The following is a 14,450-nucleotide window of genomic DNA, read 5'->3' as shown; positions in this document are numbered from 1 at the left end:
TTTAGGAGGCCGAGGTGGGTGGATCACCTAAGGTCAGGAGTTTGAGACCAGCCTGGCCAACATGGTGAAACCCTGTCTCTACTGAAAATACAAACATTAACTGAGTGCAGTGGTGCCCACCTGTAATCCCAGCTACTCAGGAGGCTGAGGCGGGAGAATCGCTCGATCCTGGGAGGCAGAAGTTGCAGTGGGCTGAGAACGAGCCACTGCATTTTATTTTTTTGAAACGGAGTCTCACTCTGTCGCCCAGGCTGGAGTGCAGTGTCACGATTTCGGCTCACTGCAACCTCCGCCTCCCAGGCTCAAGCAATTCTCCTGCCTCAGCCTCCCTAATAGCTGGGACTACAGACATGTGCCACTACGCCCAACTAATTTTTGTATTTTTAGTAGAGACAGGGTTTCACCATGTTGGCCAGGCTGGTCTCGAACTCCTGACCTCAAGTGATCCGCCTGCCTCAGTCTCCCAAAGTGCTGGGATTAGAGGCATGAGGCACTGTGCCCGGCCTCCACTGCACTATAGAGTGAGACTCTGTCCCAAATAAAAAATAAAAAAAAAGATGTCAGGCACCTCTGCCCACTTACAATTTCAGAACTGTCTGAAGGGGTGACAGCTGAATCAGGCCCTTCAGTGGTGGTCTGGGAGCTGTCGCTGATGGGCGAGGAGGCCTGGGTCCCATCATTCAGGTCCATGGCAGGGTCAGATGGGACGGCGCTGACCTGACTGGAGCTGTGGCTCAAGATATCCTCCTCATCCCCATCAGTGGCAGAGCTTGTCAAGTCACAGCCGGCCAGATCCACTGAGTCCGCCTGCAGCGTGTGCTGTGATCGTGGCTGCTCTGTGATGATGTCGTGACCTGCTGATCCTGGAGTGGAAACCCCTGAAGAAGCAGCCAGCTCTCCACTGATCTCATCCTTCACTGAGGCTGAAGACAGAGAAACACTCATTTGTCAAATGGCGAGAGAAAACATTCAATAGGGAATCCCAAGCTTGCAAAGTAACAAAAAGTTCCACTGTCATCAAATGCTTTAGCTGCACAGCATCCTGAAGACAGTGAAATGCAGGACAGCAGTGCATCCTTCAAGCACCACTCACACTGCCTCTCACTACAGTACCCGTCTTAATAAAATAAGGCTTATCAGAAGGTAATATTCTCAAATGGTGTTTCACTGCAAAAACCGAAGTTCAAGTTCTTAACCAACTACTCCAAGCCTTAGCTGGAGCAATATATAAAGACATTTGTAATTAAGGGGCAGCCTAGTCAGGGCACAAAGCTAGGCGGTGTCAGACACACAGGTCCTCTAAGCAAGCAGTGATCAGAAACAACTGTCAACTCATCTCTCTGGGGTGGGCTTGCCTTCTTCCAAGCCACGTTCAAGATCTTGACTCCAGTCCTATTCTCCTGGAAGATAAACTTGTAACACATTTTCCTAGTTGACTTTTTAAATTACCATTTAACAACAAAAAAGACTATATAAAAATTATGGCAAAAAGGTTGACATGAAGCTGTTGGCAGTGGTCACTCCTGGGGCAGTTGGGTCGGTGAGCGTGTGAGCTTTATACTATCCAGATTGCTGTGATGTTTTATTGTTGTTTAATTTGTGTAATCAAAAAAAATCTATTTTTATTTTGTAAATAAATAATTACTATTAAAATTATTCAGATTTTCCTCTCTAAATATTTGTCTTACTTTCAGTTATAGCTAAAATATTCTTTTAGATAGGATTATACAACCAAAACCACCCTCATATAATCCAGTTATTAGTACCTTAAGTTAATCCTCATCTTTTATAAAGTACACAGAGAATTTCATTAGATAACTATCTGTAACTGGCCAGGCATAGTGGCTCACGCCTGTAATCCCAGCACTGTGGGAGGCTGAGGCAGGCGGATCACTTGAGGTCAGGAGTTCAAGACCAGCCTGGCCAACATGGTAAAATCCCGTCTCTGCAAAAAAATACAAAAATTAGCCAAGCGTGGTGGCGGGCACCTGTAGTCCCAGCTACTTGGGAGGCTGAGGCAGGAGAATCGCTGGAACCCAGAAGGCAGAGGCTGCAGTGCACCAAGAGCACACCACTGCACTCCAGTGACACCGGGTATCTGCACCGGGTGACACAGTGAGACTCTATCTCAAAAAAAAAAAAAAAAAAGAAAAAAAAAGATAACTATCTGTAAACAAAGGCAGATTCTTTCAAGTTAAACTATCCATAGGCCATTTTTCATCCCATAATTGTTCATCACATTTCCCAACCCCCAGCATAACCTATCCAACTCATGAGATGTTTCAGCCTGCCATCCCCTACTCACAAAGCCCTATGCTCAAGCCATAAACCTAATTTTAAAACAGCCTAAACCACGGAAAACAACAAATATGTGATGCAAACACCACAGACACACAAGCTTCAGAGTAAGTATTACAAAAGAAGCCCGAATATGCCCCATTTAAGCAACCTGGCTCCACTGCTGCCCCCAGTCGTGCTGTCCACCAGGTGCAGGGGGACAGGCAGTAAGGGCAAGGGGTGGACGGCAGACAGTGAAGGTCCACACCAACGGCTAACTAGTGAGAACTACCTGCTAAGGCAGAGCTGCTGACATCCGATCTCGATTCAGAGTCATCCTCCAAGGCTTCTTCTTCTCCTAAGAGCACTTTGCCTAGTAAATAATGTACCAACATTCCTTTTAGTTTGCTAAAAATAAGGACTTCAAAATTAAGTAAATGCACTCTAAAATGAAACTCATAAGAATACTTAATTTACTCTAATATGGTTTATCATCATATATAAGTATTTTTATACCTCTACAGTATTAAACACAAAGAATGTAGAGATGTTATGTTGAGAACGCTATTAAAGTCAATAAACCTATATGGAAAAAGTTAAAAGCAATGATTCTCAAACTATACCACAAAACATTTTAATAATTAATATTTATTGATTTTGATTATTAAATAATCTCTATTACTATTTAAACTTAAAAATGGTAAGTTATAACTGTAAAGATCCAATGCTATTGGCCTTTGAAATATTCATGTCATAGCTCCAATGACACACCAGAATTTATATATAAAACTCTAATACCTAAAAGTCACTTTCATTTTATTATCTTTTAATTTTCTGGACTTTATGATTAACTATCAGAACTCAAGCATTTTATGATCTGGAAGGATGAAATAATATTTCATTTGAAAGTTTTAAAAATACATTTGATTGTCCATCTTCAGAATTACATTAATGAGAACAAATGAAACCAACAGTCTTAATATGATTTAAAACTGAACTCATTAAATCTTTGTGGCTACATTACATATGAATGTCATTAAATGACACTATCAAAATAATTATTGGAAATTTCTAATTTCTGCTCTTCAAAGAAAAAGTCAGAAGTATGATAACTTCCATAAACTTACAATGATGTGACATTAAAAGTGAAAAAAATTAGCAAAGGAAACCCAAAATCTAGATGAAATTAACACAGCAACTTGGCCTATCTACTAAATAATAGGAAACTTGTACAAAATAAGTTCTTTACCTTGAGAAATCAAATAAAATGCCAAAAAGGTGAATTCAGATCTTAACAAAAGCCATCTCTGTCTTCCAAATCAGTGGTTTGCAAATATGTTCCATAGAGCGGTCCCCAGGGTAATTTCCTCAAAGGCACAAGAGCTAGGCTGCCACCAGAAGAGAGGCTCCAGGACACCCCCACCACTTTCACCCTAATCCTATATCCAACACTACTCTACTTTCATCTGTCTTATAATTTGGGCAGATTTCACTTAAAAAGGATTTTCCAGCTATAACAAAACAGTTTGAAGACACAGCTCTAAATGGGGGAAAAATACCAAAAAGGCTTAAAAGAGACAGGATATATCCCATGTCCTAGCCAGAAGAGGACAAACTCATCTCAGCAACGTTAATCAGTCATCTTCGTTTTCACTGCCACTGGAAAAAGTGACTAAGAAACAAACAAGTGTCAGAGTAACTTAGTCACACGTGCAAAAATCTCTCCTAATTCAAGAATATAGAGATTAATTTTTCCTAGAATCCTTTTGGCTTTTAAACAATGTTTCACTAAAATCTCAAACTTGATTAAGTATCTCATACTATGATGACGCAAATATTATAGATTCCAAGTTCTTTTAAGAAATGTTTACTTAATTCAATGAAGGTTAGAATGTTATTCCTGTTAAGATCCCATTCAATACTGCAAATAGTATTAGGCATTGAGCTCTCAATTAAATACTCAAATCATGACACAAAAAAGGATCAATCTTTTAAGATTTCAAAATAGAAAGTGACAGTAATTTTTTTCCTATGCAAATCCACACTGGAAAAGAAAATAACTGGCATTGCAAAAGATAATGTATACCAAAACTAGCAGATTATATCAGAAACACTTTAATAAAAGTTAAGTTTTATCAGAACATTCTGATACGTACAGTTAAATATGGCTGAAAAATGATAACCACGTCCAAATTAAAATAACCCAACAAAGGAAACTTTTTTTTTTTTAAAGACACAAGGTCTCATTCTGTTGCCTAGGCTGGAGTACAGTGGCATGACTACAGCTCACTGTGACCTCAAACTCCTGGGCTCAAACAATCCTCTTACTTCAGCCTCCTGAGCAGCAGCTGAGGCTACAGGCACATGCCACATGCGTGGTTGTTGTTTTGTTTTGTTTTGTTTTGGTAGAGACCGGGTCTCACTATGTTGACCAGGCTGGAAAAGAAGCTACTTAATAATATTCCTGACTAATACTAAACAAAATTTACTGGGAAGGTAAGTTAACTTCATAAAATATAACAACACATTCCCTAAGGCAGGTATGGGCAAACTACAGCCTGTCTGTTTCTGGAAGTAAAGTTCTACTGGAACATAGCTGGCCAGTAGCTCACGTCTTGTCTACAACTGCATTCCTGCCACAGGGCAGAGCTGAATGTCGCAAAGGAGACCATATGGCCCATAAAGCTAAGATGTTTACACTCTGTCCCTTTACAGAAAAAGTCTGCTGACCCCAAACATTAGAAATTTATGATGCGTTCAAAATTTATGACAAAGCAATTCTGATATGAAAGTAATTTTTAAAAGCCACCCTACAAAACTATTCAGGCCTGGTTATCAGATTACAGCAACATTCACACATATAATCACTCTTCTGAGAAGAGAGATACACAGAGTCCAATACAGTATTACAAGAAATACAAGATACATTACATTACAGAAATACAAGAAAATCAGTAAGATTCAACGCAAGACTCTGATTTCTGAAATAATCACCTTTTTGTTTTCTTGAAAGGACAGGGCTGCATGAGGAACCCCCTCCAGCTGTAAATCACAGAAAGTGACAGATAAAGTAACAAGCTGATAAAATCTAGAAGAAATGTGAAAATCTTCAAACAGCTTGATTCAACTTTAAAACTAGAGAAAATGTGAACGTATTTCTACAGGAAACACTTAACATCGCAGTTCAACATTTTAATTTCAATATGAAAATTACATTAACATTCAAATATATAGTTCTAAAGATATGACCTAAGAAATCAAAAAAGCTAAGATAAATTGCATTTTAAAAGCCAAATTAAAAGTATTAGAAATCTCAGATTATTTAGTTGACTAACAATCAAGTATAACTTTTCATTAGCAATGAGTATTTCCACTCATTATTTGTAAGGCATGCATTCCATACAGAAAAAGATCTTCAGTGTAAAGGACAGGAAACAAGGCAGATTAATATTTCCTGCTCCTGGTTCTGGCAAACATTTATGTTCACACAAGGCAGCAAAAAGACTTCAGTCAGATTCTCTCTAATGTGGAGGCTGTGAGTAAAGGCCACGCTGCACACACAGTGTGCACTACACCGACCGCCTAGGAGAGGACAGAGTCAGCAAAAGTTTATCCATAGCCTGCTAGGCACCAGACCCAGTGGTAGAGGCTGGGATTCAGATTCCCACCCACTCCAGCTCCCAAAGGCAGCTCTCATGCCAGACAGGACCCACCAAGCTCACTGCTCCAGGGCAGCACTGCATGGTGGGATAGGGCCCAGCCCCAAGAGCATGGAGAGGAGCTGACTGGGCAGTGGAGGCAGACGCAGAGCTGGGGACAGAGGGATTTTCTAAAGTCAGGCCAGGAAGGAACTCTCAGATCCCTCTGACAACTTGAAGATGCCATTTCTGGCAAATTAACACAAGGATCCTGGAACTATTTTCCCTACTGTTTTCATTTCTCAGCACCTGAAATGCCACAGGAGGCAGCCAAGACAGAGAAAGAATCAGGTGGAGGGGCTTTAAATGTGTGGCCTCATTTTGCCACCTAACCTTCTAAACTTTAATGATCTTATTTTATTTTTAAATTTATTTTGAGACAGCATCTTGCTCTGTCGCCAGGCTGCAGTGCAGCTGCCATCAAGACTCACTGCACCCTCAACCTGTTGGGCTTAAGCAATCCTACCACCTCAGCCTCCAAAGCAGCTGGGACTACAGGCACGTGCCACCATGCCCGGCTAATTTTTTTTTTTTTTTTTGTAGAGACAGGGTCTCACTTGGCCAGGCTGTCTCAAACTCCTGGGCTGAAGCGATCCTTCCAAAGTGCTGAAATTACAGGCGTGAGCCAACACACCCAGCCCAACTCCCCTATTTATAAAATAAAGATGAAATTTGTACTGTAAGTTTTGGCAAGGAAGATGGAGTGCAGACTGCTTAGCACAGGGCAGGCCCATAATCAATAGAGTGTAACTAGTATTACTGCAAAGTTAATTGTAAGAGTAGACCTTGCTAATAACTTGCCTATAAGTTCCACGATGCTCCCACTACGGCTTCGGCCACCAGACTCCTCCTTAGCAGCGGTGAGCTGCCCAATGCCCCCGACAGTGGTCAGGGTTTGCAGAAGCTCGGGTGGAGGCGTTCTGAAGAGCTGCTGCAACAGCTCCAGGGCTCCGGTCACAACATTGTGGTCTTGGTGCTGTGTATGATGTAACGTCAGTTCATAAACCTAGAAACAGAGAAACACAGGTGTTCTGGTCAGAGTTTATAAAATGCATCCTAAGCTTCACTTTTTTGTTGTTGTTTAATAGGACTTCATTGGCAAAGTTCATACCTTAACTTCTCCCCCTAAATATTTCCCTATCACTTCTACCAATGTGATCACCAGCTTCCATGTTGTTTTCTAAATTCCCATGATTTTTTGTTATATTAATTCCTTAAAAATAAATGGAGCACTTGCACTAGAGGAGCAGCATGAGAATGAAGATCTCTATTTCCCAAAACTGGTGACTAGGAAAGGGAAAATAAAGCCCAGCATACACTGAAGGCAGAGTCAGCTTGACACACATTTAAAAATCGAAAAACACTATTATGAGTGCCACTGAGAAAGAGCTACCAGACATTTTAAAGGCAGTATGCCATATTTATTAGCACTTTTAATACTATATCACAGTGCTCCCCAACCTTTCTGGCACCAGAGACTGGTTTCACGGGACACAATTTTTCCACAGGGCCAGGGGATGGTTTCAAGATGAGACTGTTCCACCTCAGATCATCAGGCATTAGATTCTCATAAGGAGTGCACAACCTAGATCCCTCACATGTGCAGTTCACAATAGGGTTTGCACTCCTATGAGAATCAAATGCTGCCACTGATCTGACAGGAGGTGGAGCTCAGGTGGGAATGCCAGCTCACCTGCTGCTCACTTCCTGCTGGGCAGCCTGGTTCCTAACAGGCCATGGACCAGTAATGCTCTGCAGCCTGGGGGTTGGGGACCCCTGCTATATCACATTATATGAACATAATGAACTTATTCTTTTTCCCTTTAATTAGAGTTGCCAGATAAAATACAGAGCACTCAAATTTAAATTGTAAAAAAACAACAAATAATTTTGTAGTGTATGTCCCACATGATTTGGAATATACTTACACCATAAAATTACTCATAATTTATCTGAAGTTCAAATTTCACTGGCATCCTGTATTTTTATTTGCTATTTGCCAACTCTATCTTTAATATTATAAAATACATGTTTCTTTTTTTAAAAGTCAGACAGTGTAGAAGAATATAAAGTAAAAAGTCTCACTTTTAGCTCTTCTGATGGTAACTTCTATACCCCTGAATCCCAGGTCAGCAAACCATGGTGCACAGGTCAGGTCTGGCCTGCATCTGCTTTTGTACATAAAGTTTCACCGGAATAGAGCCACATTTATGGGCTGCCTGTGGCTGCTTTCGTGCTAGAAAGGTAGTGTTGAGTAGTTGCCACAGACTTGGGATGGCCTACAAAACTGAAAATATTTACTATCTGGCCCCTTACACAAAACATTTGTGGGTACCTGCTCTAGGTAATCAGCTTATACCTTGACTTCTTAAGCCATCCATTTTGAACAAAGAATCTCCTGGCTCCTCTCAATGTAATAAGGAAATCAGCACCCACATTTCCTTCACCTCATCTGCCCCCTCCTAAATTCTGTTAGCAACAGCACTGCTTTCATACTATGGAGATTTCCATTTACATGCTACTAGGTAACACTATTTACATTTAATGTTCTCTGCCTAGAAGCTGAGCCAAAAAACTTAATTAAAAATAAACAGTATGTATCTTACATATCATGTGTTCATAAATGTTATTCACTGCATAATTTATGAACAATAATGTTCACAAATGTTATTCACTGCAATAATGAAATATTTCTTTCTTTCTGAGTCCAGTCACAATAACATAGACTCAGAAAGAAAGAAATATTTCATTACTACTCCACGTCATTTGAAAGAGAATGTCCCAAGGTTAATGGTCAAATGGGTTCTCTTACTGTAATCTATTACTTGCTTAAAATTTATTCTGCATCTTATTTTGCTTCATACTTGGATCACAAATTTCCTTTATAAATCTTGCTGGCTCTCCTATGGCTGGTTACTAATTGCCTTTTTCTCCCTCCTTGTTGATAATATACGCATATGCCTTCCCTCTGCCCAGCTTCTTAAGCATACTATTTATTCAAGAAGAATGGTTTCTAATACGAACTACACGCCGAACAACAATCATCCTAGAATTGCTTTTACTGCATGCCTAGGTGAGAGAGTTTGCTTCTTGGATTTCAGGGCTTCCTCTATTTTTCAATTTATTTCTTTTTTGAAAAGCACACATGGAAAGCAAACTGAGTTCCTGCATATCTAAAATTATCAATATTTTGCCCACACTTGCTTGTTTGGCCAGGCCTAGGATTATATTAAATTCTAATTAAATATGGTTAGCCAAACTACATTTGCTGAATTGAACGTCTCACAGTAATTTAATTAAGAACAGTTTTTAGTCAAAAGAAGATGGAGTAAGATATGTTATAGAGATAATCATATCTAGAGTTTAGAATTTGCCAGTTCAAAAATGTGCCACATCGTTTATTAAAGGTCTTAAGAAAATCAGCAATTAAGTCTCACATCCATATCCTTTTTTCCCCTTCACCCTCTATCCCTGTCCTTCTAGGATTACTGCAATCCCGATTTAACACAGTTTTGATCTCCTTCTAATCTCCATAACCAGCACTCTTGCTAATCTATGAGAAAGCCTGCAGGCCTTTTCAGGACCCACCCTTGCTCTGTCTATGCACCCACACTCATGTGTTGTGAGCACTGTCTCACCCTTTCACTCCCGGGACTTGGCAAAGACCACATTTTCTGTCTATAAAGCTCCTGTCTTCTCCCAACTCTGTGCCGGGTCAGATTCCACCTGCCCATAAGTGACGGCTCATGACTGAACTTCTCCAGGCCCCACCATGTGCACCTCAACCTTGCTAAACTGTTTAGTAATTATTTGCTTCTCCCAACAGACCAATGGTCTCTAAACTTTTATGATCAAGCAGTCTTCTTAAAAGCATCAGTTAAAAAAAAATTGAGCATATAGTCTCAATACTTTTTAAAAGAGTACACTTACCTTAAAATATTATATAAGAAATACTGAACTCAGATATAAAATATACACTAAATCTGACAAGGCCTTTCCTCCAATTATTGATTTACAGGAAATAAAGAGAACAGAAAAAGGTGTTAATTTACACAGTGGAGATGTAAGCAGTATATCAGACCACAGGAAAACTTAGAAGACAAATAATCTGGTTTCTCAATAAATGAACTCTAAGGGAAAAAAACTGGGATGGAGGGGAACCAGTTGATCAAAGAGATTTACAATCCTTATCAACCAATTTTATTTAGATGCTGATTCCAAAAGAGTCGAGAGAAAAACTGATAATGAGTTGGTGGGTATTTGATGTAGCAAATGTTTAATATTTTCAGGTCTAACAATGGCACTGTTTTGTGACGTTGTTTTGGAGTTTTGTTTTTTTTGAGACAGAATCTTACTCCATCACCCAGGATGGAGTGCAGTAGTACAATCATGGCTCACTGCAGCCTCGATCTTCCAGGCTCATGTGACCCTACCATCTCCAGCCTCCCAAGTAGCTGGGACTACAGGCATGCATCACCACACTTGGCTGATTTTTTTTTTTAAGACATGGGGTTTCACCATGTTTCCCAGGATGGTCTCAAACTCCTAGGTTCAAGTGATCCGCCCGCCTTGGCCTCCCAAAGTTCTGGGATTACAGGCACAAACCACTGCACCTGACCATCATTTTAAAAATAAAGTTTTAAAAATAAAGAAGAGTCCTCATCTATAGAGATACTGAAATACTTATAGATGAAATAAGAGGATAATTGGGGTTTGCTTTCAAATAATAAAAAAAGGGAGAAGTAGGATTATAAATGAAATATAACTGGTCACGAGTTGATACTTTCGTATGTGTGGAATTCTCAATAAAAAGCTAGCTAAAAAAAAAAAAAAAACAAGGTAAGGTAAAGATGAAATAAACTATATTTTAAATGTATTATTACCATGGCTACACCCTTTTTACTCAACAAAACACTCAGCAGTGTTTTTTGTGAAGGAAATATAAATGTCATATCCCATGAGACTCTGCTTTTATTCTGAAAAATAACCAAAGGGCAGCTGGTTTGGAACAGAACTCTCAGCCCCAATACTTTCTTAAGAGTCCACTTTTGCTCAGCTGTTTATCAACACGCAGCACTTACATGGCCTTAATATGTGCCGGGAAGCATTCTAAGCACTTTACAAACACTACCTAACTCAGTGCTTAAATTATTAGCATTATCTTCAATTCATGATTCTATGTAAGAATGATTTTAAGCCACTTACAATTTCGCATCCTACAAAATTTAGCTAAATGGCACACATTAAGCACAATAAAATCCCTGAATAACATTTTAAGTAAAGTTCAAAAAATCCAGTTGCTTAAAATGAGGCTGCATTGTTACACAGTTAGTGAAATAACCTGAGTAAGCGTGCTACAAAGAACTGAAGTCAACTGCCAATCACAGTACATTAGAATTACTGCAAGGTTTCTCTGCATTGGAAAGAGAAGTTCCAACATTTTGTTCCGACACCCCAAACGACCACGTCCCTATCTCCTTGAGTGAGCATATACCACCCTGCCTAGACCAATGTGCTAGGCCACAGGCTCCACGGGGCAGAGGCTGCAGCTGAAATACTCACCATTGTATACCCAGCCCCTATCCCAGAGCCTAGCACACAGTGGGTGCTCAATCAGTATTTACTGGGTGGATGAACACATATCGTGACCTCTGGTTTTAGAAACAGGGTAGCAGCGGTCTGAGAGGCTTAGGTAACACGGCACCTGAGGAGGCATCACCTGCATTTGACTCATGGTGACAGTGACATACAGATGGAAGGCAGCTAGAGGTCAGCACCTAGGGTTGGAACCAAGCAGCACAGCTCCAGAGTCCACACCTCTAACCCTCAGTTCTGCCGCTTCTCTTCCAAATTAATCGGTTCTTTGAATGTCAGTCATTCACATGCAGGGCCTAGAGTAAACCCTGTGCTCCTACCTGGACAAGCTGCTCTGCAGAAGGAGAGACTTCCATTTCTTTCCGTGTCACCCCAAAGCTGCCTTTCAGGCTTGTGTCCTTGACCTGCTGCTGCAGCAAGGGCACCAAATACCTCAGGGTGAGCAGCACGCCAAGAATCAGCAGAGTGGAGTGTTCATCCTCAACAGGAACCAGTAAGCCTGTGGGGGCGGCAGCAAGACATCTTAACATCTGACTCACTGTTTGGAGATTCCCAGCTTAATTTGTTAAAAAAGAAGAGATCCTGAGAGATCAAGATGGCACAAACATGACTGTGAACGAGTACACCATGAGGCCCACTGGGAGTGGCTACACACCCATATCCCTAGCTTAGCAAGGTCCTTTCCAGAAAGCCTCACTGCCTTTGAAAGCCAGGTCGTTATTTCATATCACACGTCCACATGCTTGCTTCAGCACTTGCCAGTGTTCATTTCCACAGTTACCCAAACAACAGGAGAAACTGTCAACTGACCTACAGAGAACCCACAGGAACCCGAGGCACAGTCTCAAGCCTCACAGACTCACCGTAGTCATGGCCAGCACAGACGGAGGGCCAGGCCCTGGGTGAGACAGGGCTCACACCAGCCCACACCCACCACCCAGCTAGGTGTTCCTGGGCACAGCTGCATCTGCAGGGTCACAGAGACCCATGCAGGCTCACAGCAGCCCCAGTGCAGTTCACATTCAATCAACCAGTGCCAAATAGCCTGGTCTAGAAGCTGAGGGATCATCTGGTTTTATTTATTTCAAAGGTCTATCTTGAGTACATGCTGGAGACTGTTCCACTCATATGCCTCCAACTTACCTAAGAGCACATTTAGTAGCCAACTATAGAAATATTGTGTCCTTCTTGAGTGCTGGCAGATGCTCACTGCTGATCCTGCCGCTGTCCGCCGAATGGTGGGGGAGCTTGACTTCAGGTTCGCTATGAAGGCCTTTAACAAAACCTATGGAAGCAAAAGTCCAAGCAGATAGAAGATGAAGCTCCTATGAAGCTTATCATGTATTACATAAAACTTAACTTGAATTAGAAGTTTCCAATTCTTGCAAAGTATGAACAGTTTGAGGCTTTTCCTATAGCTGAATTGAAGTACCCCAAATTTGGGACACTCAAGAGCAGTTTACAGACACGTGTAGTCTATTTGCTTCTTTATAACCTTCACTCAGGGGACTGCTCAGCATCCATGTCCTCTCCGCAATGGTGGAGGCCTCAATTCTAGATATGCTCTGCCCACAGTATTTGGGGACAGTTAAAAAAAAATCAACAAATGACAAAGTTAAGGAGAAAAGAGTACTAGCCAACTACAGTAAATGCCCCACCCTAAGAGATGGCTTGTAAAAGTCCTGCTAATGTCATGAAGTTCTCAGGACTGGAACATCTTCAATCGGAAACATCTGCAATTTAACTGGACATGACAGCATACTACCCACAACTGTTCTCCTAAGAAATTAGGGAATACTTTCTCACTGGGCCTCTAGGACAATCCAAAGGAGAAAGTGCTATAATTCTAATGATGGCCATTTAAATCTTGATAAAAATATCCTAAAATTGAAAAGGGGTGACCCATCTAGTCACATTATCTTGGTGACTATGTTACTTAAGAACATCCATTTCCCATTATTCAAAACTATGCTCTGAGCCATGACTTGATTCCAATCATTGTTCAGCATGCACTGAGCAATCACTGCGAGTCGGGGACTCTGTCAGAGCTACGCCTGGGCAAACAACCAGTAAACTAGTAACTGGCATCTGATTTATAAATAAGTTTCTCTTCCACGGCGTGGTTAGCATAGTCTGTTTCTCTGAGGCTTATCGACTCCCAGGGAATTTACACGAGACCTCTGTGTTGGGAGCAGGCCCCCCAAAATCTGGCCATAAACTGGCCCCAAAACTGGCCATAAACAAAATCTCTGCAGCACTGTAACATGTTCATAATGGCCCTAATGCCCACACTGGAAGGTTGTGGGTTTACGGGAATGAGGGCAAGGAACATCTGGCCCACCCAGGGTGGAAAACCGCTTAAAGGCATTCTTAAGTCACAAACAATAGCATGAGCGATCTGTGCCTTAAGGACATGCTCCTGCTGCGGTTAACTAGCCCAACCTATTCCTTTAATTCGGCCCAACCCTTTGTTTCCCATAAGGAATACCTTTAGTTAATTTAACATCTATAGAAACAATGCTAATGACTGGTTTGCTGTTAATAAACGTGGGTAAATCTCTGTTCAGGGCTCTCAGCTCTAAAGGCTGTGAGACCCCGATTTCCCACTTCACACCTCTATATTTCTGTGTGTGTGTCTTTAATTCCTCTAGCACTGCTGGGTTAGGGTCTCCCCGACCAAGCTGGTCTCGGCACCTCTGGACACTGTTAGGCACAGGATGAGACCCCAGCCACAGGACTCCCCCACAACCCAGCCACAGGACTTCTCCCCTTGCCAGCCACAGGACTCCCCCACACTGAGCCACAGGACTCCCCTACACTAAGCCACAGGACTACCCCACCCCCCAGCCACAGGACTCCCCCAGTGGCTTACTGCCTCCA

General features: G+C 41.4%; 1 protein-coding gene across 2 annotated transcripts in view; it reads right to left on the bottom strand.

Annotated features, from left to right (window-relative positions):
- HTT (huntingtin) overlaps positions 1-14,450 on the bottom strand; it is a 165,542-nt gene that overhangs the window by 111,577 nt on the left and 39,515 nt on the right. For both annotated transcript variants that reach the window (XM_054486641.2, XM_063664445.1), the window contains 6 exons: positions 12,714-12,855; positions 11,891-12,069; positions 6,777-6,981; positions 5,272-5,319; positions 2,570-2,650; positions 583-923 (listed from right to left, as the gene is read on the bottom strand). In XM_054486641.2, the coding sequence (XP_054342616.1) occupies positions 583-923; positions 2,570-2,650; positions 5,272-5,319; positions 6,777-6,981; positions 11,891-12,069; positions 12,714-12,855 (996 nt within the window). The remainder of the gene's footprint in view (positions 1-582; positions 924-2,569; positions 2,651-5,271; positions 5,320-6,776; positions 6,982-11,890; positions 12,070-12,713; positions 12,856-14,450) is intronic.

The sequence above is a fragment of the Pongo pygmaeus genome, chromosome 3 (assembly GCF_028885625.2).
Source record: "Pongo pygmaeus isolate AG05252 chromosome 3, NHGRI_mPonPyg2-v2.0_pri, whole genome shotgun sequence".
Classification (NCBI taxonomy): Eukaryota; Metazoa; Chordata; class Mammalia; order Primates; family Hominidae; genus Pongo; species Pongo pygmaeus.
Note: the sequence above shows the minus strand (reverse complement) of the source record. Positions and strands in the feature narration are given on the sequence as shown.